The sequence below is a fragment of the Silene latifolia genome, chromosome Y (assembly GCF_048544455.1).
Source record: "Silene latifolia isolate original U9 population chromosome Y, ASM4854445v1, whole genome shotgun sequence".
In the NCBI taxonomy this organism is placed as follows: domain Eukaryota; kingdom Viridiplantae; phylum Streptophyta; class Magnoliopsida; order Caryophyllales; family Caryophyllaceae; genus Silene; species Silene latifolia.
The window spans coordinates 358,638,735-358,665,239 of record NC_133538.1 but is presented as its reverse complement, the minus strand read 5'-3'; the positions used below and the strand labels follow the sequence as shown (position 1 = coordinate 358,665,239).

The following is a 26,505-nucleotide window of genomic DNA, read 5'->3' as shown; positions in this document are numbered from 1 at the left end:
GGGCTTCAAGAGGATATCCCAAAGAATCCCCGCCGAAGGAACCATCCGACCGATAATCAGGAGACATCCTATCAAAATAGTCTTGCGAAGACGACAAGTCAAATTAGGGAACCGGAGAGCCACCCCCTCACCGCAAGAGCTGAGGGCAAGAGACAAAGGACAAGGAATAAGAGCCTCGGCACGGTCAGCTGCCTCGGCCCTCGCCTTATCCACGTCAAAGATAGCGAACCGGTACAACATAGCCAGCAGACGGATCCGATCACGTCGACGCCTCTCTTCTCGAGGCAAGGTGATTCTAATCTTCTTCCTTCGAAGCCATAACAAAAAACTGACAAAATAAACGAGGCATAAGCTAAGACAAGATAATGAATAAATGATTGGGAATGGAATGGCGAGATAAAAACAATAGTGAACATTCGTTATTTATAACGAACAACCACCGGACGATCCATAACTACCCAGAGTAGTAAAGAGGGGGAGACCCAAGGAGGCATGTTCAAATCATTGGACAAGGCCCCACAGAATCCAAAAGTCCAGAAATGGAAAACAGGATAAGATGACCAACATCGTTATTTTATTCAAGGCAAAACCAAGTCTTACAAAGCTACAAACGCCGACTGTACAAGGCAAAAAAACAAAAGAAAAGTCAAAGCTATGACGACCGAAAAAAAGTCTTCAAGTAGTAGAGCTTCGACAAAGTAACAAAGTACGCTTGACGATTCGTCGAAGACCTACGGAGCGAGCCATCATCGACACAACTACCGTACGAATCAAGAGAAGTAGGAGTCCGAACAGAGCGAGGAATAAATCCTCAATGAGCCTACTTAGCCCTGTTGGAATATGTGTCCTCCGACAATAATGCGATCACAACTGTTGATCATGATGATCACATGTTTAAGTCTCATTTTAAGAATACATGTGGGAAGTAATATTTTACTGTCAACTGGTCCACACATATCGGTAATGATTGGCTGACTAGAGTTTGACATTACTATCGTGCGACGGTGGTGATCAGTTGATCCCCTTAGGTCATACCTAAAGGGTAACACTCTTAATTGATTATTTAATTGATCGTATGACGATACGGGTTAATTAAATTACTTAAAATTGACGGACGATTTTGGAAGTAATATTTACGTGTCTCATTGTAATTTGATTAAATAAGATACGGTCTAAGTGATCGAATTGTTTTATTACTTAGATGAAATTATTGTTTAAAGAAACAATTAAAACTGAATGAATAATTTATTATAAATACAAGATGTTGTGATTTATAATTGGTAAACCGTTTTGGTACAAGTAATTGTGAATTACTAAGTCGATTTTGTACTTGACGTATTTTTATTAATACGTGGATTTTTAATATGTTAAAAATGCATGACAATTTTACATGACTTGTGACATGTGACAAATTGATAAATTGACAAAGACAAAATGGAATCCATTTTATCTTAAATGGACCGAAATGAAGGGTGTATTAGGCTAAATATTGTGTTGATTATTTTAAGTGGAAAGCATAATCATTAACCTAATGGATAGCCATGCAAACCTAGTTGTTTTTGTGAAGAGCACCTTGATCATGCATTGGCCATTACCACCCCACCCCACCCGGTTTTGTCATAGAGCAAGGCTAAGGGTTTTTCTCTATAATTTACCTAATATACACTACATGCAAAACTAGTGTATTATTCATTCTAACACATCTAAAATATAGAGTTTTTAGAGAGAATATTACTCCTTCTTCTCCCTTCTCTTAACCGAAAAACAAGAGACAAAATTCAATATTTTGGGTCAATTTTATTAAGATTAATATTGTTCTAGTATTAATAATATTAATCTTTTGAGAGGTTATCTTGGGTATAATTCCTTAGGAGGGATTCTAAGCTTGAATCATTGTTCATCCAATATTAGGAAGCTCAAGAACAAGTGAGTAGGAGAACTCATTTGTGCCCATATATCCGAAATCTCAATGTAAGGATGACGATTTCTTCCCTATGTTTATTTATGTGTGCATGCATATGATCACGAATTAATTTTATGACTAAATTAATTATAACATATTTGAATATGTTGAGTATTATGAGATATAGATTCATAACAAGCGGTATCATGAGCCTTAGGTTGTTTGCATGCAAATCGGTTATTGTTTTTCCGAGTTATACGATTAACAAACAAAACTTACAAATTTGTGTTTATTATGATATATCACGAATTTTATTATGCATGTTAAAGTTTCTGGTACTAAAATGTATTTAGGATATTTTGGTTAATTTATGGATTTGTATTGTTCATTTTGTATAATAATGGCATTAAATTGTGATTTTATGATAAAAATGTCATTTTTGGACTAAAATTAGCTAAACTTCGATTTTTCCAGTGGTTTTTGGATATGTTATCACATATATTATCTTTTGATTACCTGTAAATTTTCATAATTTTATGAGTTATTATGCTCGAAATATGGATTTTTCAAGATAAAATAGAATTTAAATGAAAAATAGGTTAATATGAGTTATATTTAGAATATGGTCATAGAAATTTAGTATGTTGTCACATGCAATTTTCCAAGATATGTGTAAAATAATTGGTTATAATGAAGTCTTTATGCATGATTTATGAATTTTTGATGAAAAATCACATAAATAGTGACTTTAATTAGTATAAATTGCTAAAACATACTTCATGACTAAGGAAAAACATCACATGTTGCATTTTATCACCTATTTCAGATCTAAAATTGAAAAGTTGATAAAAATAATTTTTCTCATATTTTTATGATAATAATTGATAAATCCGTTAAATCGCAACATTGTTTTTCTTTATAAATTTCAAAATTTTAACCTAAGTTTTTTGGAACATTATGAGTGTCATGGTATTTTTCCAGAATGGTCATGAGTTTAAATTTCAAAATTTGAAATTATTTGAAATTTTTATGATTTATTTGAAGTTTATGGCATTATATTGTAATTTTAAAAGTCCTCTTTGAACAATATTAAGAAATATAAGTTCATTATTGTCAATATGTTAGTGGAGACTAATTTTGAGTCCTAAGATGGTTAAGGTAATTAACTAGTACATAAATATTATTTTATGTAATTATTGTGATTTTTCACGCAAATCCGTAAAAACCGATTAATATACGATATTGGCTCCTTAAAGGCGATTTAGCATAAAATTGGGCATGTTCATACATATTATAATGCTGCATTTTATTTATGATTGTCATATTTTAATTTTATGTAATTTTTGAATTATGTAATTTTTACTTAGTATGGCCTTAGTTTTAATTGATATTACCCGAAATGTATGGGAATATCGATTCGGTTGTAATTTATTGTGATCTTGTATCACCATTTTGTAATTTAATAGATTTATTTTATTTTAATTACAAATGTATAATAGGAAATTATGTAATTTGTTATGTAATTTATTTATTCCGGAGTTCCTTGAAGACGGTGCCACTCTAGAAGGCGATCCATTAAAGACGGTGTTACCTCGAAATGCGTGCCAAGACCGAAGTTCAAGGGACCAAAGGAGTTGGTTTCCGAATTTGTAATAGGTAAATTAGATTTACTATTTTAGGAAGGCCATACTAGGATTTTTTTTTTTTTTTTTTTTTTTTTTTTTTTTATGCTTTGCATTTTATTTATATGTTGCATGCATCGCTAAATCGCCATAACTAAAACATGCATTATCATTTTATCGAGTTTATCGACCGTGTCAATTACAATTATCGTAGTTCACCGCTTTAGTTCACTTAAAACGTGATAGATAATAAATTGACATGACCTCTCGCTAAAAATAAATAATTGAGACTTAGCCTTACCAAAAAGTAGAAACCATGAAAACCTATTTCGTGAGGGAGTGCACTCGGCCACACCGGGGTACAAACCTTGTTACGTAGGGGAAGTGGGTGATAAATGTCTATCCACCGAATTCATGTTGATGAGGGTTTCATCGGCCACACCGTGCCCAAGTTAATGTGGGTTGGGATCATGGACACATTTATTCGAAATTTGGATTGAGCTTAACGGAAGTATTCGTGACCGTAGTCGCATGTGTTCCGGGCTATAGATAAATATTAAAGTAATTTTATCGACCAAGAGTTCTAAAAGTAGAATCGATTAAAGCGTTAATCCACCGAGTTATATTGATAAGGGATTCATCGGCCACACCGTGCCCAAGTTAATATGAATTTGGATCTTGGAATCATTTATCAAAGTTGAGTAGAGGTCACTAGATAAATGCAATAAAACTTGTTTAAATTAAATTTTTACGAGTGTTATTATTATTTTGAAAACGACATATGTTTTATTCCTTCCATTTTTCGTTTTGTAAACCGCTTTTATTTCTCATAACAAATGGCCGCTCCAAACACCAACGCCACACCTCTCACTAATGCTTCATGGCTCCGATCCTTCATGGATCGTTGTAAACTTGAAAAGAATGGGTCAAATTTCTCCGATTGGGATGCCCAACTCAAATTAGCCGCCCAAGGTGACGACAAGCTTCGTTACCTCACCGAGGCCTCTCCACCCGAACCTAATGCTAGGTCGAATGCCGCCACTAGGGAAGCATATGAAGCTTACCACAAGGAGTCCACCGCAATGAAAAAATGTGTTGATTTTTGCGATGGAGGCGGATCTCCAAAGGAGAGCCTTTAAAATGGGCACAGCTAATGAAATATATTCCAAGCTTGTGACAATGTTTTCACAAACTCCGAGGATCGTCCAATATGAGGCGGCCTCGGCATTCTTTGATCTCGACTTTAAGGAGGGCCAAAAGGTTAGCCCTCACGTGCTAAAATTGATGGAGCTTGTCGAGACTTTGAAGATTCAAAAGGTTGAAATCCCCAAAGAGCTCATTGTAGATAGGATTCTACACTCCTTATCCAAAGTCAAGGCATATGTTCAGTTCCGGGTGAATTTTAACATGCAAGATAAGGACGTGTCTCTTGAAGAGTTGCACAAGTTACTTGTGCAAGCCAAAAGAGACATGAGGTTAAATGTTAACCCACCTAAGGATGTGCTTAACATAAGCACCAAGAGCAAGGGGAAGTTCAAGAAGAATGGGAAGAAAGGTAAGAAGCAAGCTCCCACTTTCACCAAGGCTAAGACTTTTGAAGCTAGCACTTCCAAGACCAAGAAGGGTCCTCTTGTTAAATGCCATTATTGTAATAGTGTTGGACATTGGAAAAGGAATTGTTCCAAGTATCTTGGTGACATCAAAGCTGGAAAAATCACTCCAGTAGGTAAATGACTATCCTTTCTTTTATGTTTCTAATTCAACTATGGTATTGTGATACAAAGTTGTGATAATGTATCCCCTTTTTATTGTAAATAGGGCCTCCACCAAGCAAGGACAAGGGAAAAGAAAAGCAAGCACTTTATAATTTAGTGAATTCTAAGACGGTTATAGAGAGAGAAAGCGAGTAGAGAGAGAAAGCTTACATTTTCGCAGATTCTTCAGCAATGGCGAGAAATCGTCGAAATGTAAATAATACTAATACTCCACAAAAACACAAAAATACTAGTACATCAACTAATAAACACAAAAATAGTAGTAATACGATACATATTACAGAGTTACGAGAGATTGTTGCTACTGCGAGTGCAGCTGAAAGTTCTAAGACTGCGGAACTTCGTTCGTTCAATCTGAGCAAGGAGGTGAGCGCGGTTCCGAAATCACATTACGCCTGAAACGGAGTGGGAAACATTGGCGCGAAAAACAGGAGCACCATTGGAACAACCTCGCGTTAAAATTGAAACAGGGACGCCCAAGGTGAGCTTGAGTTTTGGTCTTCGTCTCGTATTTCGCTTTGTTTTGGGTGCTAATCCTCCTAATCATGTTATGGATGGCTATGTGAGAAGAGTATGGAAGGATTTATCGATTGATAAAGTCGCTTTTCAATACAATGGTGTATGTATTGTTCGGTTTTCTAAACAAGAAGATAAGGATACGGTACTTCAATCTGAACAGTTGTTTTTTGATAATAAACCTTTTATTATTAGAGATTGGCAACCGGATGTGAAGTGTGTGAAGGATAAGCCTGATTTGGTGCGAATTTGGGTGAGATTGTATAATTTGGATCTTAAATTTTGGGGGAAAGCTTTACCTAAGATTGTTAGCATGATAGGTACTCCTATCAATCCTGATCGTGCTACTGAGAAGAAGGAATACTTGGAATATGCTAGATTCATGGTGGAAGTGAAAATGGGACATAATTTACCTGATATGATAGAATTCATTGATGATAAAGATGTGATACAGAAGCAGGCGGTTTCTTATGAATGGAAGCCCCTTGTGTGCTCTCAATGTACTGGCATTGGACATGATGCGGCTATGTGTAGGAAGCGTGCGAGATGAGGTTCGTAAGAAGCCTGCTTCGAGAAAGTTTGGAGGCCTAAAGTTCAGGTTCTGTGAAACCACTGTGAAACCAGTTGTGCAACCGATTGTTGTTCTGTGCAGGTTGTTGAGTGCGTGCGGGGAGACAGTGGTTATGCCCGGAGTTACTCCTCCGAGATGATTACCCCCATCCCTTTCAAAAGCAAGGAAATGGCCTCACCAGCTAGTTTGGTCCATCGTCTGTCTAGATTTGGGAGGGGGAACAGTCAGGGGGGGCCTACAGTGTTAGAAGTTGTACAGCAATCCCTGAGGCAAAGTTTACTAAATAGTATGGGGAAGGGGAGAACACCAATTATTCAAAATGGTTAATATAGGATTTTGGAATGTTCGAGGTATTAATAAATGGAATAAGCAAGGTGATATTAGGAGATTCTTGCATATTAATAAAATTGGCCTGTTTGGTCTGGTTGAAACCAGGGTCAAAATAAAGAATAAAGCTAGAATTCAGGATGGGTTTGGTAGGCCCTGGCAAATAATTGATAATAGTGAGATTAAGGATAGTGGGAGAATTTGGTTGTTGTGGGACTCTTCTCAGATTTTGGTTCAGTGCATTAAGAAGGAATTGCGGGGTCATACATGCTCAAAGTTACTAATTTGGTGACTGGGTTTGTATGGACCTGCTCGTTGGTGTATGGGTGTAATGTAGACTCTGATAGAGCTACTCTTTGGGAATCTCTGATAAATATGAAAAGTAATACTATTGGACCTTGGCTGGTAATGGGAGACTTCAATAATGTTTTGTTTATGGATGAAAGAATTGGGTCTCAGGTGACTGATCGAGGTCAAGGGCTTTTTAATTGTGTGGATGTGTGTGGTTTGTATGATTTAGTCTCTACTGGTGCCTACTTCACCTGGAACAATAAGCAAAAGGGTGATGCTAGGGTATTCAGTAGGATTGATAGGGTTTTGGCCAATGATGAGTGGATCCTAACTGGTCCTATTGGGTCTGTTACTTTTTTGCCTGAGGGCCTTTATGATCATAGTCCTTGCTTGATTGAGCTAGGAGCTGATATTGAAAGAAGGAAGGGTAACTTCAAGTATTTTAATATGTGGGGGAAGCATGCTGAGTTTAAGAGTGTAGTCAATGATGTTTGGAGACAATCTATTTCTGGTTGTTGTATGTTTCAGGTGGTCAAAAAACTTAAGTATCTGAAGTATCCTTTGAAAAAATTGAATAATGGTAGGTATGGGGACATTGAGAACTCTGCCTTGGTTGCTAAAATGTTGCTGGAAAGTATTCAAAAGCAGTTGCATAATGATCCTAGGAATGTGCAACTTCAAAATGAGGAGAGAATAGCAGCTGACTCTTATAAAGAGCTTGATGATGCCAGGCTTCTTTTCTTAGCTCAAAAAGCCAAAACTCAGTGGGTCAATTATGCTGATGATAACACTAGGTACTTTCATAGTACTATTAAAGCTAGACGTGCCCAAAATAAGGTCCTTAGGATTAATGATATGAATGGGGTGCACTGTACTGAGGTTAATGCCATTAAACATGCTTTTGTTGAATACTATCAGGCTTTGCTAGGTAGTTCTACAAAGGTTACTCCTGTTTGTAGAGCTGTTGTTAAAACTGGCAAGGTTGTGAGTTCTGAGCATGCCAGAGGGATGGTTAAGCAGGTCACTGCTGATGAGATTAGGGAAGCTCTCTTCTCTATTCCAGTGGAGAAAGCTCCTGGTCCAGATGGGTATTCTGCTGGGTTTTTCAGAGATGCTTATGACATCATTGGAGGTGATGTGATTAATGCTGTTAAGGAATTTTTTACCACTGGTAGACTGTTACAGCAAGTTAATGCCACTGTGCTCACTCTTATTCCAAAAATGGATTGTCCTTCCTCAGTCCATGACTTTCGTCCCATTGCTTGTTGTAATGTCATGTACAAATGCATTTCCAAAATCATTTGTAGTAGGCTTTCTGGAGTTCTGATGGATATTGTTAGCATGAATCAAAGTGCCTTTATTAAAGATAGAGAGATTGTTGACAATATTCTTATTTGTCAAGATTTAGTGAGGCTTTATGGGAGGAAAACTTGCACTCCTAGGGTAATGCTTAAAATTGATCTCAAAAAAGCCTATGACTCTATTGAATGGGCTTTTCTTAGAGATATGTTGGTTGCCTTAGAGTTTCCTGAGCAGATGATCCAATGGATTATGGTGTGTGTATCCACACCTTCATTCACCATTTCTTTGAATGGGTCCCAGTTTGGGTATTTTAAGGGTAAACGGGGGCTGAGGCAAGGGGATCCTATGTCTCCCTTGCTCTTCACTCTTTGCCTGGAGTATTTTTCTAGGATTCTCAGAGTTGTCACTGAGAAGCCTGAGTTCAGATATCATTCTCTTTGTAGGGGGTTGAAGCTTAGTCACCTAGCCTTTGCAGATGATCTCTTATTATTCTGCAGAGCTGATATTCCATCTGTCACTATTTTGCTGAGAGCTTTTATGACCTTCTCTGAAGCTTTCGGTTTATGCATGAATAAGAACAAGTCCGATGTTTATTTGAATGGTGTTAATGACATTCTAGCTACCAATCTTGTCAGGCTTGCAGGGTTTAAGTTGGGGCAATTCCCTTTTCGATATTTGGGTGTGCCAATTTCTTATAAAAGACTGAGTATAGCAGACTGTAGTAGGGTGGTGGATAAGATTGTAGCAAGGATTCGAGGATGGGGAGCTAAACATATAAGCTATGCTGGGAGGCTAGTGTTGGTTAAAGCTGTCCTTACTCAGATGCATGTGTATTGGGCTAGGATCTTCCTGTTACCAAAAGGAGTGCTTCATAAGGTGGAGAGTATCTGCAGAAATTATTTATGGGCAGGGACTGCAGAGTATAAGCATTCTCCTCCTGTGGCTTTGGAGACCTGCTGCTTACCCAAGGAGCATGGTGGATTGGGTATAGTTAATTGTCATCTGTGGAATGCTGCTCTTATTGGCAAATATGCGTGGTGGATTCATAGTAAAAAGGAGAGTCTCTGGGTTCAGTGGGTTCATCACATCTATATAAAGCAATGTGATTGGTGGTTATATGAGCCTTCTCAGAATTCCATCTGGGCGTGGAGACAAATCTGTAAGATTAGGGAGTTACTTAAGCCTGGTTTTTTGAATGGTGCGTGGGATGGCAACTACACTATTCAGAAGGGTTATACCTGGCTTCTTGGTCCATATCAGAAGAAGGATTGGGCTCCTATAGTTTGGAATAGAGTTTGTGTGCCCAAGCATAATTTCAGTACTTGGATTTTTGTTCAGCAGAGGTTCTTAACTCAAGATAGGATGAATAAGTTTGGTATTTGTACTGCTGGACTGTGCTACTTATGTGGGATGCAAATGGAAACTCACAGGCACCTGTTTTTTGAATGCCCATTTGGCTTGCAGTGCATGCTGCTACTGCAGGCATGGTTACAGATCCAGTGGCAGGGAGATGTGGTGGCTTGGCTTATTCGGTGGAGATGCTGTTCTTTGCTGAAAAAGCAGGTGGTTATGGCAGCAATATCAGGTCTCATTTACCACATTTGGGAATGTAGGAACAAGTGTAGAGTGGAGCTGTACATTTTGCAACCAACTTGTGTTGTTAAGAATGTTCAGAAGCTGGTCACTTGTAGAGTGACAAGAGGAGATTTTGGTAAGGGGAAGTTGAAATGTATGGCTTGGTTACAAAAAATCAATGTAATAGATTAAGAAGCTTAGCTTGATTGTAGGTTGGAATGATGTATGGTGGATTATGATTGATTTTAATGATATTCACATTTTCACCAAAAAGAAAAGAAAAGCAAGCCTGAGAAATCATGAAGGCTAGGAGTAGCTACCGATAAAGCTTGGCTTTTATTATTGTCTTTATTTTAATGTTATGAATTTTTAGAACTATTTTGATTTCCGTGTTTGACATGGAAATAGTTGATCCTTTCTAAACAATGGTTGTATTTTGGATTATGGTGGCTTGGTTTGCAACCCAAGTCACCCCTTTTATCGTATTTTCGTTGTTCTAAAAATTCGTCTTTATATGCTTGCACATAGAAACATATGATCATCCACTTAAAGTGATCTAATAGACAACTATAATGATGGGATTCATTATATGACCACAAGCTTAAGGCTTGTGTATGATCAATTATAAAGTGATGTTGAGTTGATGAACTCTCTTAAAGGAATGTCAATCACCAAGTACACTCATCAAATATAAAACTATTAGTCAATCTATGAGATAGTCCTCCTTGTACTTCAAAATCATTATTTGTGTCTCATAAGCTATCTTTGAATATCTAGTGTATTTATTCTAAAGATAGAGTGGGAGAAAAATGAAGACACAAAGAATACAAAGATAATTTGTATCACTTGAGTATATGAAATCTACGAAAGTAAGAATGATTTGTATACCTAAATAGAAAGTATACATGAATAGATGAGGTCTATGGTCACGAATAGATGAAATCTACATGATAAAAGAGACCAAGTGAAGTAATCAAAAGAATATGTTCTCAAGATAACTACACGAGGAGACCAAAAGAAAATTTTGGAAGAAAATGACTAATGAAAAGACTTATCAAGAGATTTGGCTAGAAAGAGATTTGGCTAGTATATGAACAACATTTGACCAAGAGTTTCAATATTGATATTTACTTAAGAGCCTAAATGAAACAAAGTTGCATCCTCGGAAGTAAATGAGATTTATGACTAAAAGTTGAAAAGAAAGATATGCCGATATCTACAAAAGCTAAATTAATGACATTGCTACGCTAGTGTCATTACTTAACCTCATTATGAAAATGAAATGGTTAAACCTCCTTCCGAAAAAGGGTATTTTGAGAAGGACGTATATTAAATGAAATTCACATTTAAATAATGACATTGCTACGCATCATTATAAAATGAATGAGTTAGAGATTAAAAATCTCTTTCCATAAGTTTAAGATTGAAACCTTTTCTAAATAGGTATTTTTAAAAGATATGTTGGGAACATTTGGTTTTATCTTAATAACTTGGCAAAGCAATATATATTTCAATTCTTGAAATGTTTCGATTGAGTAGTCAATTGCGAAACATGTGGAATTGAGTGGGAGTTTGAAATTATCATGTGAAGACATGGAATTTAGTAGGAGCAATCATCTTGTAAAATTTATAACTCATTACTCATTGAGAATGATGAGCTAATACTATCTTTCACAAAGAAGTATTTGAGTTTTCAATTCTGGATAAAAATGGACTATGATGAATCCAATCACATCATGGGATGTTGGATAGGTATTGAGATATACACATCGAATCAATGAGAAATATAGGTTATTCATGTCAATGAAAATGGAATTGCCATTAGCAGTCATGGTCATTCCTTGAACCTAAGAATGGTTGATCACATGATTATAAATTACTAATTTTTCCGCCATTAGAATAATCATGCACATGTCCAATAATGAATCATATGCATAAGAGCATGATGAATCATTGGCAAGCCATAGAAGAATCGTCATGAATTCTCGAGGAGAACTAATTGAGCGATTCCAGTGTTGGACATAACACTCTGTTATGTGACAAGAGGTTGCACATATTGAAGTTCGAACACACGTAAGGATTTATGAAAATCCTAAGCTATTCAAGCTAAAAGGAGAAATAAAAAGTTTGGAAAGATACTTAGTTAAAGTAAGAAGTTACTCAAAACTAATATTTTCTAATATACTAGGACTTATGAGAAGTGCTAGGCTAATCATCTTGACAATTGTTGCAAGACCCTACAAAACGTATACCTAGTGCAATGCGAGTTGGTAGAACACTTGACCAGTGCAAGTTATATCATCCACCAAAAATTCGTTGGTTATGTGATAAACAACAAGAAAGTTTTTTCAAGATAAAAAAAAAAACCCAAACCTAGGTTGGGAACCTATATGTGTACTTGGTAAAGTTCATGCTATGAGAGATAACATGAATATAAAGGAAAATGCAATACAAGAAGTATGAACACATGGACACATGGTATGTTAAACTTCTATTGCAATCGACTAGTGTTTACACACTTACGATATACATCACAAGGTTGTAATATGGTATTGACTACCCGAATGTGATGTCGACATTCGTCGTTTGAGTTATTATTAACTCACCTTATACTTTGTTACATCCAAACGGGTTGTAGAGACAATTGAACCCCGTTAAAGTGAACACGGATTAGCATTGTATTCACCCATAGTCACTTACATGAGGTGATGTCTCGAAGTGACTAGAGTGTGATGCGATTGATGGCAAGTTCAAGTGCCATGGAGTCATGTGTGATGACTAGTCGATCACATAGGCAGACTGTTAGGAACACTTTGTCGGGCCTTATGACCGCTTATAGAGTTCTGGAAAATTTATATAGCCTGGTCGTGGCGAGAGCTACTATAGTATTCTAATGAGTCGATTCTTTTGACTAAAGACTGTTCGCCTAAGATGCCACAGTTTCAGATTAACTTTGATTTGTGTTACTACGACTTTCGTAAATGGGGTCAAATGGGCATATTTTGGGTTATAATGGATGTGGCTAGTCGAAGGAAATAAGTGCGATAGGAATTGTCCACCCCTTGTCAGGGTTATAACAATATCTCAGCGCCACTCGAGGAGTAATAAACTGGAAATGCGTGGCCACGCTCGGAAGATATCTATGGTAGATAAATCCGGTCAATCAGTTATTCTCCAGACCGAGGAAACCACTCTCGATATGATCACTTGCAAGTACGGCCTAAAAGACACCTTGCATTGAGTGGGAGATAGTAATAGGACAAGAGAATTGGTGACGCACACTTGTCGAGGACAAGTGGGAGATTGTTGGAATATGTGTCCTCCGACAATAATGCGATCACAACTGTTGATCATGATGATCACATGTTTAAGTCTCATTTTAAGAATACATGTGGGAAGTAATATTTTACTGTCAACTGGTCCACACATATCGGTAATGATTGGCTGACTAGAGTTTGACATTACTATCGTGCGACGGTGGTGATCAGTTGATCCCCTTAGGTCATACCTAAAGGGTAACACTCTTAATTGATTATTTAATTGATCGTATGACGATACGGGTTAATTAAATTACTTAAAATTGACGGACGATTTTGGAAGTAATATTTACGTGTCTCATTGTAACTTGATTAAATAAGATACGGTCTAAGTGATCGAATTGTTTTATTACTTAGATGAAATTATTGTTTACGGAAACAATTAAAACTGAATGAATAATTTATTATAAATACAAGATGTTGTGATTTATAATTGGTAAACCGTTTTGGTACAAGTAATTGTGAATTACTAAGTCGATTTTGTACATGACGTATTTTTATTAATATATGGATTTTTAATATGTTAAAAATGCATGACAATTTTACATGACTTGTGACATGTGACAAATTGATAAATTGACAAAGATAAAATGGAATCCATTTTATCTTAAATGGACCGAAATGAAGGGTGTATTAGGCTAAATATTGTGTTGATTATTTTAAGTGGAAAGCATAATCATTAACCTAATGGATAGCCATGCAAACCTAGTTGTTTTTGTGAAGAGCACCTTGATCATGCATTGGCCATTATCACCCCACCCCACCCGGTTTTGTCATAGAGCAAGGCTAAAGGTTTTTCTCTATAATTTACCTAATATACACTACATGCAAAACTAGTGTATTATTCATTCTAACACATCTAAAATATAGAGTTTTTAGAGAGAATATTACTCCTTCTTCTCCCTTCTCTTAACCGAAAAACAAGAGACAAAATTCAATATTTTGGGTCAATTTTATTAAGATTAATATTGTTCTAGTATTAATAATATTAATCTTTTGAGAGGTTATCTTGGGTATAATTCCTTGGGAGGGATTCTAAGCTTGAATCCTTGTTCATCCAATATTAGGAAGCTCAAGAACAAGTGAGTAGGAGAACTCATTTGTGCCCATATATCCGAAATCTCAATGTAAGGATGATGATTTCTTCCCTATGTTTATTTATGTGTGCATGCATAAGATCACGAATTAATTTTATGACTAAATTAATTATAACATATTTGAATATGTTGAGTATTATGAGATATAGATTCATAACAAGCCCATCCAGAACTCGCCACTGCACAAGAAGTGCAACCCTCCTTCAGACACGCTCAACGACCCCAAGGCGTCAAGAAGCTGAAGGCCGTGAGGAAACAGGTTCTCCAGGCAGTGCACACCCGGTGACATAGACTGACCTTAACGAAAGGGCATGTTCGGAGATACAACACCAGCGCTGGAAGAGCAGGTGGGATGTGAAGCTTTGCCCAAATAGGAAAGGACCTCTCTCGAAGGTGAACCACTGGAAAAGAAAACCTCCTAACGACGCAGGTGGGAACGCAAATACCCAGGAAGTATCCAATTCCCACATAAAAGTCAATCGCCTGAGGACAGCCACCCTGATCGGCCCACGTTGAATTCAGTGACGACCCCTTGATAGAGCTCTATTCCATTATCTACATGGAGTCTCGCCAAAGGAGTACATGTCCGTGCGAGCGCTTCTCGTCAAGATCTCATCGGGATCAGCGAAATAAAAGACGCCCTACAGCCACCAGCCTGCACCTCCCAACGAGCGACGTGCAACAAGGTGGTAGATCATCCGACAACACCGTTACGACACGGGTTGGATGTTGCGCAAAATTCTCATCTAAAACCGAACAAGTAATGGAGAGAGAAAATCCATAAGAAAGCATTACGAGGGCCGTGGTGGCCATTTTTGTTTTCTATGAGAAGATGTGGACATGGGCCACCCTCGCATTGGTTTCGAGGCAGTGACACTTCTCCCACGGAACCTTGGTTTGCCAAAGCATGTCATGGGCCATTACCGATTGGTGAGGAATTGAAACCGGTGAAAGGTTGAATAAGCCTGCATTTGTGGAGTCGCCGCCAATTTATTGTGGAAAAATTGGAAACCGTTCAAATACCTCATGTCATGTCAAGACACAAAGTAATGACATGAACACTAAGAACTCGTTACCCTTAGCACTCTATGTCTAGAATAACTCTCGAAGATGCCAATGAACACGGATGTCCAGAAATAACTGGAGTAAGGGGTGAGGGTACATATTAGGAAGCTCTTTATTCGAACACCTAATCCCGCTCGCCTCGATAGCTGCGTCAACTAATGATTAGGAAAATTGTTCATATTTGATATGTCGATGTAATGCATGCAATGCAACAAACATAGATTAATCCTAGCATTTGGAATTAGACTATGTTGGTTAACACGTAATTTACCAAACAAATTGGGTCAAAGTTGGAAGTTAGATTCAATTCATGTGAATGCCATGTAAATAAATCATACATAAATAATAAATGAATTACAATAATTACAAAGTTCATTTGATCTACGCCAAAAGCACGCTCAAAGACGGGACTTTGAAGAAGAAAATAAAAAAGAAGATAAAACTAGAAATACGAAAATACGACAGATTAGAGGTGATAATACGGATAATAGTTAATTTAAACCGTAATTAGTAACTACGTTAAAGCGAGAAAGAGTTCAGGGACAGAGACCAACCCAGAATAGGCGCATCATATGCTGCATCCTCTAGAAGAGGCGCATCACTTCCTGCGTCTGTTCTTGAGTTCGGCTCTGGCTGTGAAGTCAGAACCGCAACAATGTTATCGTTCATTGGTAAATTTAAGCTCGATTATTGATATTAGACTCGAATTGAAGTGCTTTAACCGGTTATATGTATCTGGGTAAGCCATAAATGAAATAAGAAACGAGAATTTAAAGAAGGTTTACATGATTACGAGTGTCTTATGTCGGAAATACAAAAGAACTGTCATAAAATCTTTCCGCGTATCAAACATGCATCCCAATCATCACTGGGTGGTTGGCGGGAGGTGTAGAAATGAGGTATATACAGAGCCCCCACTTTAATTGAGGCTTGGACAAGGCGAAAGTCAAAGTATAGCCATCAGGTCAATCAAAGATTACAACCTGATGACTATGGCGACGTGAGGCGGCTCAAGGGGTCTGAACCAAGGACCTGCCGTTGGGAACATTTTAGAGTCTGTCGACTATCAGGGAGGGTCGTTTAAAGTCCATTAGACTACGTAAGGAAGCTCGCCAGCCATAAGAAGAAACCATACCTGAGTCAACAACGACGCTCCCTTGACACCGTGGGGAAGAATAAAGATATCTGATCGACAACGGCGCGCCCTTGGCACCGCTGAGGAGAAAATAAAGGCATCTGATCGACAATGGCATGCCCTTGGCATCGCTGAGGAGAAATGGAAGGCATCTGATCGACAAAGGCGCACCCTTGGCACAACTGAGGAGAAAAGGTATCTGATCGACAACAGTGCGCCTTTGGCACCGCTGAGGAGAAAAGGTATCTGATCGACAATGGCGCGCCCTTGGCACTGGTGAGGAGAAAAGGTATCCAATCGACAACGGCACGCCCTTAGCACCGCTGAGGAGAAAAGGTATCTGATCGACAACGGCGCGCCCTTGGCACCGTTGAGGAAAAAATTCGCTCGGGTCATCACAAACGAAATTACGATAAAGAGGAGAAGCTCATGAACTGTATTTGGTAATCATGAATTCTCGCTGGGAAACAAAATGTCATGGTTGTCTGTAGTCTGTTGAGGGGAAAATACCGATTCGGACGAAGAGAACACCCAAAAAGGAGCCATATGCTGGGGAAGAGGCGCATGAAGCCTGGCCCCATAAATAACGAACTTATAACGAATTTCAACGAATTTTGAGGAAAATTGTTGCAGAACAGGCGCTGCAAAAGCTGCGACTTTTGGAAGAGGTGCAGCAAGTGCTGCGTCCTTTCCTGGGTTCGTCCCTTTCTGGGTAAAAACCCGACTAAAGCCATGTTTTGTTATGCATTTCAAAAGACAAAACATTTCGTTTCTTGATAAAACTTAACCAAATTCCATCAAAACGTGATCAAATCTTACCATAGACCATGACTAACCAAGGTATGTATCTTGTACTTTCTTTAATTTGCATTTGAGCTTCAATTATGGGTCGAAAATTAGGGTTCATACACCCATTTTGTCGAAAATTTGGGGCTTTTGTCTCAAATGGATTTGTCTCATGAAATTGACATTAGAAATGAATAATTGACCATGTTAGGAGCAAACCATGTATCCCTTTCGAATTTTCGTCAAGTATTAAGGACTTGGGGGCGAAATGTGACGGTCTCTCTGCTAAACCGCAAAACCCTTCAAAAATGGCCTTATGCTAGCCCATTTTTGATGAAACTTGATGTTTTGGAACTCTTGATTAATGGGTAAACCTGCTATCATGCCAGATTTTTGATTTGTGACAGCTTTTCCATGACACTTTTGCATGGCATAATTGCTATTGTAGCGAAATGCTGCCCAATTTTTTACTCAAACCCGCAACTAGGCTTGAACTTAGGCTTGTCTTGACTCATACTACCACATGTGTGACCAAACTTTGGAAAGCATGGCCAAAGATGGCTAGAAATGCCGCTTTTAAACGTTTGAAACGCTTGAAAATGCTTGAAAACACGCTTAGCATTGCTTTGTTTACTTTGATTTACAGAGGACATACCTTCTATGTCGGGGAGAGACGCCATGGAGATTGAAGTTGAGCCTTACATTGCTCTGGGAGCGACTCAGGAGGCGGAGTAAGACGTAGAGGAGGAGGCCGTGCGGAGGGCCAACCTAGGACGAGGTGGCCGTTAGCTCGCAGGAGCACCTGAGTGGGCCGAGAAATGGGATGGGAGACATCTCATTTGGGCGGAAGAGACCCACTTGTCGTACAGGATAGCGAGGAGCATGGTAAGCTTTCACTTGTCATTTCCTATTCATTTATTTCCTTATTTCTTGTCATTTGCTATGCTTAGGAAAGCTTTCTTTCGAATTGATACAGGAGGCTTGGAACATGAGGTCCTTCTCCGGTTACACGATGATGATGGACACCTTCAGGCAGCTGACGGAGGAGGAGAAGGCTATCATCGAGCAGGGAGCCTTCGGTGCCTTGGTACGAGACTGGAGGGAGATCAAGGAGAGGAAGATTCGGGCAAACCTTAGCCTGATTTGAGCCTTTATTGATCAGTTCTAGGACACGACCTCGACTTTCCATATGCCTTTTGGAGAGATCGGGGTCACCCTGGAGGACTACGGCAAGATCTCGAGTTGTTCGTGTGGGGAGGAGCCTTTGGTGTGGCCGACGGTGGCCATGAGGAGAAACTCGGCTAAGGCGAGGAGTCTAGTTGGCTAGAACCTGGCTGCAAGCGTGGCCTAAGTTCCTGGTTTAGTGCCGAGTACCTACGTTAGGGACTACTTCGGCGGCAGGGTTCCGGCAAGGGTGAGGATGGATGGACGCATGGTGCCTCCTCCACCTTGTACTACTGAGTAGCGGGCCATTTGTGGTTGTGGTGGTTCTTGTCTTCGATCTACCTCAGAGACAAGGGTGAGAGGCTGTTGACAAAGCTTCTTTCGTTCCTTGCTGACTTGAGTAGCCTAGGTCATTGGGACTGGCTTACTCCTAGCTTTGCGGTCCTCACGCGCTACATGAGGGTCATGGTTTGTCCGGAGTTGATGGAGAAGAGGACTTCTCCTGCCACTGTCGGTCCTGGACTTCTCTTGAAGGTATGAACCTTTCTTGAAAATATGAAAGATCCTATTTTTCATTTTTAGAGTATAGAAGATCATTTTTTCAGAGAATGATTTGTAATTATTATTATTTTATCTGCAGGCGTGGGTGTACTCCTAATTTCCTAGCTTCGCGCTCACGAGGGTGGCGGACGTACCGAGAGAGTACCCCGTTGTGAGGGACTGGATAGTGTGTTTTCGGAAGAGCCAACGGTCTTTTTACGACGTCTGTCGGAGGGGCGTGAATGACCTGAATTTAGACAGCGTAAGTGTCTTTGATCTTCACTTATCTTTTCTTCATTTAGAGATGATCATAGGAATGACCCCTCATTTTCTTGATTTAGTGGGTGTCCCGGCCTTAGGAGAGCTACTCTGGGGCTCCAGCCTTTGTGGCTGAGGTTCTCCGTCCTCGGAGTTCGAGTCGGTTGCTGTTGACGACGCCCATGGGGCCTGTGTGGTACTTGGGTGAGAGTTTGGCTCGGCATTGCTCTTGTGACGCTTTTACGGTCCCTATCGATCCTTCACGAACGATGTTTAGGGAGCCTTCAGAGGCTGAGAGGACAGCTGACCTGGCTGGCGCGAGTGGTGACGCCTTCTTCCTTCTTGGTGAGGAGTACGCTGAGTTTGTTCGCCGGAGGCTGGCGTACTGGCCGATCGTGGTAAGCATGTCTACTGTTTACTTGTCTTTGATAAACCTAATAGATGATGAATGATCACCAAAATAATGAATCACTTGAGTTTTGCAGGAGATCGAGGTGGCGGGCGTCGAGCCCCCAGCTTTTCCAGAGACGTTGGAGTACACTGACTTGGCGGGCATGATGGTGATCTCGGAGATCCGGGATTTCAGCGAGGCGGTGACTGACGCTGGCTTGGACGAGTGACAGCATATCGTGAGGAGGGTAAGCCCCCAGCTTTGGCTATCTTTTGTATTTCCTGCTTTACTACATAGGAATGCATTTGCTTGAACCTTTTCTGTTTTTGGATAAAGGTGGCACCGTCTAGGCACGTGGAGCGGTGGAGGATGGCCAACCGGCTGTGAGCTACAGCCATCGAGGCTCTCAGAGGTGGCTCGGGGCGACAAGTATAAACCTTTCGTACCCATTCTTTTACTTTATCATTTCCAATTTTGTGAAGCGAAGTAAAGTAAGGTAAAATATAGCTCCATTTTCCTGTGTAAAGTGAAAGGATTCTTAACCCTCTAATTAAACTCATTTAATTATAGATCTAAATTACTCATTGATTTAGATAAGGATCTAGTGCATGCATAACATAAAATAAAGAGAAGAGAAAGAACAATGTCCCTTACATTGTAGAGATCGGAATTAGGGCACAAGTGAGGACTCCTTCCTCCACTTGTTCTTGAGCTACAAGGTTATGGATGATCTTCCAAAAATCCCAAAGTAGATATTCTTCTCTTGATTGCACCAAAACTATCCCTTAAATATAATAATATATTGACTAAATATGATTATTAGAAACCTTAAAATTAATCTAATATTATTTCTTATTACTACTTTAGTAATCTAAATAAATATTAGATCTTTGAACAAATGTATGTTTAAAACTAATTTTAGAGAGAGCAGAGAATGTGAGAGGAGGTGTGTCTAAAACAAAAGGTAAGAATGAATAATAAGAATAAGAACAATTCTTATTCTTATTTGGGGGTGGAGAAACCGGTGGGAGGGAGTAGGCAAAGGAGCCAATGCATGCCCTTCTACTTTTGCAATTGTTCTTATCAAAATGAGTTAGGGTGTGGTCTAGGCTTAGATGGTAATCATTGTGTTTCTTAACAATTAAAAAACAATTAACCATTAAACCCTAAACACCCATAAAACCGGTGCCCCCATGTAATATGGAATCCATTTTATTTTTGTCAATTGTCATTTTGTCATACAATGTGTAACATGTAGCATGTAGCATGTTATTAGTCATATTAATGCATATTTAACAATTAAATATCATTATATATATATTAATTTAATTACATGTAACAATTGGCTAGTAATTCATAATCACAAGTATATAAAATGGGTCATGTTAATATAATCTACAACATATTGTAATTATAATTAACCAATCACTCTTAATTTAATTGTTTCATAGACAAAGTTTTAGTAATATAACATTTTAATTACTAAAATGAATCTTATTTAATCGAATTACAATAAGATATATATATATATATATATATATATATATATATATATATATATATATTCTTACTCACATATGTAAATTGTTCAATTTTAAAGATTTAATTGATCTATAACAATATACAATTAATTAATTTATCTATTAAGGGAATCGTCCTTTAGGTGTGACCTTAAGGGATTAACTGATCACCACCGTCAAACGAAAGTAATGTCAAACTCTAGTCAGCCAATCATTACCGATTAATGTTGATCTGTTGACATATATAAATGAATCAACCCTTTACGTATTCTTATCATGAGTTTCAATAATGTGATAGCACTATTGTTGAGGACACATACTCCAACAATCTCCCACTTGTCCGAGACAAGTGTGCGTCACCAATTCTCTTGTCCTATTGCAATCTCCCACTCAATGCAAGGTGTCTTGCAGGTCGTACTTGCATGTGATCATATCAAGAGTGGTTTCCTCGATCTGGAGAGTAACTGTCTGATCGGAATTATCTACCGTAGATACCTTCCGAGCGTGGCCAAGCATTTTTAGTTCACTACTCCTCGAGTGGCCCTGAGATTTTAAATAACCCTGACAAGGGGGTGGACAATTCCTATCGTACTATTCCCTTCGTACAACCACAGTTCATCATGGTCCAAAAGATACCCATTTGACTTCATTTACGACAGTCGAAGAGCGTAAATCAAGGCCAATCAGAAACTGTGTCGACTTGGGCGAACAGTCTCTAGTCAAAGAATTGACTCAAAAGAATACTATAGTAGCTCTCTCCACGACCAGGCTATATGAATTACCAGAACTCTATAAGCGGTCACTGCCCGACAGAGTGTCCCTAACAGTCTGCCTATATGATCGACTAGTCATCTCTTATGACCTTATGGCACTTGAACTTGCCATCAATCGACTCACACTCTAGTCACTTAGAGACGTCACCTCATATAAGTAACTAGGGGCAATTACTATGTTAATCCAGTTCACTTTAATAGAGTTCAATATCTTCTCCACAACCTATTTGGATATAACAAAGTAATGGACGAGTTTAAGAAACTCAAACGATAAATGCGATTATCTCACATGAATAGTCAATACCATATTACTACTTCATATCTTATAATCTAAAGTGCACATTTTACACTTGTCAAAGTGCAATAAAAGTTTGGTTAGTGGACATACCATGTATCCATATAGTCCAACTTTATGAATTGCTTTTTCCTTCTATTCAATGTCATTTCTAATGTCATGAACTTCTCTAAGTACATGTCTAGACTTCTTCTTAGACTTGAGCTCTTTAACTTGAAAGATGCTCCCACTGTCATCATATAACTTGTGATAAAATACTTAGCGGAAGGATCTACCCATTGTCTCTTTATAAACCACCTCATCACAATGTACTCAGACTCCATTTATAGAATTCGCAATGGTTGACCCTCAAACATGTTTTCGAGTCACTTACTCCTAAGTCAATAAAATCTGCCTAGGTTTTCGATAAATCCTTACAAGTTTGGAAACTCGGGTTTGTATAACCTTTAACACATAACTCAGTATCACATCCAAACACAAGAATAAATCTTTAGTTCTCCTTGAGAATCTAATAGACGTTCTTGAAGGCTTTCCAATGAAATTCATTTGGATTAACTTATTATTGACTCATCATGCTCCAAGCATATGATTCATTCGGGCATGTGCACATTATGGCATACATGATCCGTCTAATGGCGGAAACATTAGTAATTAATTTCATGCAATCAACAACTCTTAGGTTTACTGAATGACCATGACTCAATCACAGTGATTCCACTTTCATCGATATGAATAACCTTTCTTTTGTTGATGTTAAACAAATGAAGAGCCTTTATCAATATAAGATTCTTACGCCAATATCCCCTCGTATCTATTTCAATAGATTAGGATATTATTATGCATTATGCCTCCTACAATTCTTTCAATTGGAAATGAATTTGCAAAACACTCCTTCATACACCATTCTCAATGTGTAATCTGTCATCCACATACAAGATGTGGAAAGCAATTAACTCCCACTGAGCTTTATGTCCAAGCATTTGCTCCCACTAAGCTTCATGTCCAAACATGATAACCTCAACAACCTCAACTCCCACTCCAAACATGACAACCTTAACTGTCGATCAAAACCTTAGGTTTATGTCATATACACACCCTTTTCTAAATGCCCATTTAGAAAGTGGTTTTAACATCTGAATTATCTATTCTCATAATGAGGTGTATCAACGATAACTTGGATCTTAGCATAGTTACACTTTAACTTAGCTTTGTGGACATCATCATGTCAATCTATGCAACTCTTTACCATAAAGTCCTATTTAATTTGGAGTGGTCCAAACAACTCTAAATAAATTTATTTAATTGCACATATTCCATATTGGGTCGTAAGGCTTTTATGCAACAAGATTGAAATTTCTAAGTACAACCATTCAATAGATCATAATCTCATTATATCACGAACACTTTCTTTTGGTCTCCTTACTAGTCTTAAGATTTAACCTAAGAACAATTTCTTTTGGTCTCCACACTAGTCTTAATATTTAACCTAAGAACAATTTCTTTTGGTCTCCTCACTAGTGCTCACTAGTTCCTTACTAGTTTTTAGTTTGTGACTAATTTTCTCCCATTCTATCTTTTGAAAAATACATCTATTTTCTTGAAAGATAGCTCTATAAGTCAATTTTGTACTTATGATGGTAAGGGAGCATTGTGTCACACATGTTGACCTTAAATGATCTATTGAAGACCTTGTAATCTAGCTTTTGATAGACTAATTCTATATATAAGCTACACAATTCTTAGTATGAAGTGGTAGGTGATGCGTGTCATTTATATGATGTTTTACACCCTATTTTACACGCATTTCAGAGCTCAATTGAGTAGTTTATGCTGCTATTTCCCTTGTTTCGTGTATTTCTTCCTTTTCTTGTGATTTTGTAGGAATATGAAGATTTCAGTGGGAAATAAGCCGAATCCGTCCCTAAGTACTTAGCATTGCATTTGACATGGAGTATTGACTCGAAGAATGAGCTTGATGCGCGTTTCAAGGCCTAAAGATAGCAAAAGCAAGGGTGCGTACGAGTTTAAGAAGCAAAGAAGTGCTTCTCGACATTGCAGCCTGATTCAGATGGCTATATCTCGAGTTCTAGACCTGATAATCAAGTGATTCCAATTGGGGGTGAAAGCTTATCCTCTTAGCTTTCCAACGCCGCGTAGAACGCTTGATTTGACCAAGTAACGAAGAAATGGCAGCTGTTTTAAGATCGGTGCGCGCTGCAGGAATCGTCGAATGCTATTCTCAGACAAAGACTCTTGGTCGATCGATGGTCCAAGTGGTCGATCCACCACCCCACGGGTTCCAGTAGCTACTGTTCGCTGCTACTTAGTCGATCGACTGATGCTTATGGTCGATCGATGAACAACGGTCCGACGCAAAATAAAAGATCGAGAATAAGGAAGCCCAATATATATTAGGTTTAGGAATAATGTTACGTGAGATTTCTATATAACGTAACCTGACATCAAGTTTTATGCATTGAGTTTTATCAGTTCTAGACGATTAGTAATTAGGGTTCTTTAGTTTACAATTATTTCCTTCAAAGAAAGTTACTTTGGCATTCGGTTTTTGGATCTTTATTCGCTGCAATTTCATACGGTATTCTCTGTTCCGAATTTCAGTTTATTGCTTTTAATTCCTCTGTAGTAAGATTTGATAGATTAGCCTCCGAAGGTTCGAATTTATCGTTTGTTGTTATTTGTTTGTTTAATTATTTAAATCATGAATTCAGTAGCTTTATGCCTTAATTTTATTGTTCATTTCGTCATAGACATGAGTAGCTAATTTCACCCTTGCTAGGATGTAGGCGAACTTAGCGTAGATTGCATACGAATAGGTGACCCTCGGATTAGGGCTTGGTCGATCGACCGAGTAGTGGTCGATCGATCGAAATCAGGTTGGTCGATCGATCGGAGTAGCTGGTCGATCGACTGACTTCGTGTTTTGATTTGCTTCGTTGAATCGTTAAGTGCAATATCTATCAATGAGACCTAGCGGAGACTTGTTAGATGCTTAGTTTTGACCAACCCGTAGATCGAAAGATAGGGAAGGACTTAGATTAACGATTTAAGACGGCTAGATTGCTAGATCGAAAGATAATGTAATTTGGTTTGCATTAGGAATCATTAGTCAAGAACGAGAGTTAGTATTAATGAGACTTAGGGATTAGTAGCATAGGCCGAGAGGTAGTTACTAATTAACATGGACCGAGAGGACTTGTTTTCCCCATCACCCACGACTGTATTTCGAGACTTACCTAGACTTATGTGCCATCGTAGCTGCAGTGACCCGATCATCCTAGCTCCTTTTTATCATTAGTTTACATCTATTTTTGTTATTTGCTCATTTATTTTCGCATTTAGACTTAGATTCTTTCCATATCAAAACCCCCACAACTGATTACCGATAGATCAAATAAAAGCAACTATAACTCCCCGCCTCTCGTGGTTCGACCCTTACTACCGCTTGCTAGTAGTAGTTCGGAATTTATAAATATTATTTTTGATACTCACTGACAGTATCAAATTTTGGCGCCGTTCACGGGGAGGCAAAGACTAGTTGTAGTTGTTTTTCATTTTAGTCTATTTTTTTTTCGCCTCAAGGGAAGACTGAGTACCTTGAGGCAGTTCTTACCATCTTCTTTAGTGTTGTTTTGTTAGGTCCTACAGGTCCTATCTGCAGCACTTCAGAAGGATCCACACATGTTCCATTCTCAAGAGCAAGCAGTTCCATTTTGTGGGAGATGCGGTGAGCGGGACACACATCTGATGCATGCGGGCACCCTAAGGAGAAGATGTTTGCTTTTCATCAACTTCAGCTGGACAATTCATATAACTACGCTCCTACTTCACCGCATCAACCATATGAGCCTCCTTATGAAGCCCCACCACCATCCACTCCGTCACAGCAAGAGTTGAAAAACGAAGTCGCAGAGTTGACGAGTCTAGTGCAGCTGCTTATGGTGGAGGTACAGAAAAGCAATGCGGCGAATCAGGTCTTAATCGCGAAGCTGGTATCTCATATTGCAACATTGGATCAAAATGCATTTGAGATACCAAGTCGGCTTTCACTCTCTCGAATCAGCCGATTGAGACCGTACATGCAATGACGCCGAGGAGCGGGTCCGCTCGATGAACCCGAGAAAGCTGCTGAAAAAGGGAAGAAGAAAAAGGGCGAGAAAAAGATGATCAGCAGTAATCACGGTCGATCGACCACATCACCCGGTCGATCGGCCAGTCCGCAACATACAGCAGCTACTGTTCCTGTAGAAGTCAGTCGATCGAC

The 26,505-nt window shown here is 38.7% G+C and overlaps 1 protein-coding gene across 1 annotated transcript; it reads left to right on the top strand.

Moving 5' to 3' along the window:
- Positions 1-5,850: 5,850 nt before the first annotated feature.
- LOC141631696 (uncharacterized) lies at positions 5,851-6,366 on the top strand. The gene has a single exon (XM_074444333.1). The coding sequence runs from the start codon at positions 5,851-5,853 to the stop codon at positions 6,364-6,366; it is 516 nt and encodes a 171-aa protein (XP_074300434.1).
- Positions 6,367-26,505: the final 20,139 nt, after the last annotated feature.

Bases quoted from the DNA above. Each gene is read 5' to 3' on its own strand.
- LOC141631696 (XM_074444333.1), top strand. From the start codon at position 5,851: ATGGATGGCTATGTGAGAAGAGTATGGAAGGATTTATCGATTGATAAA.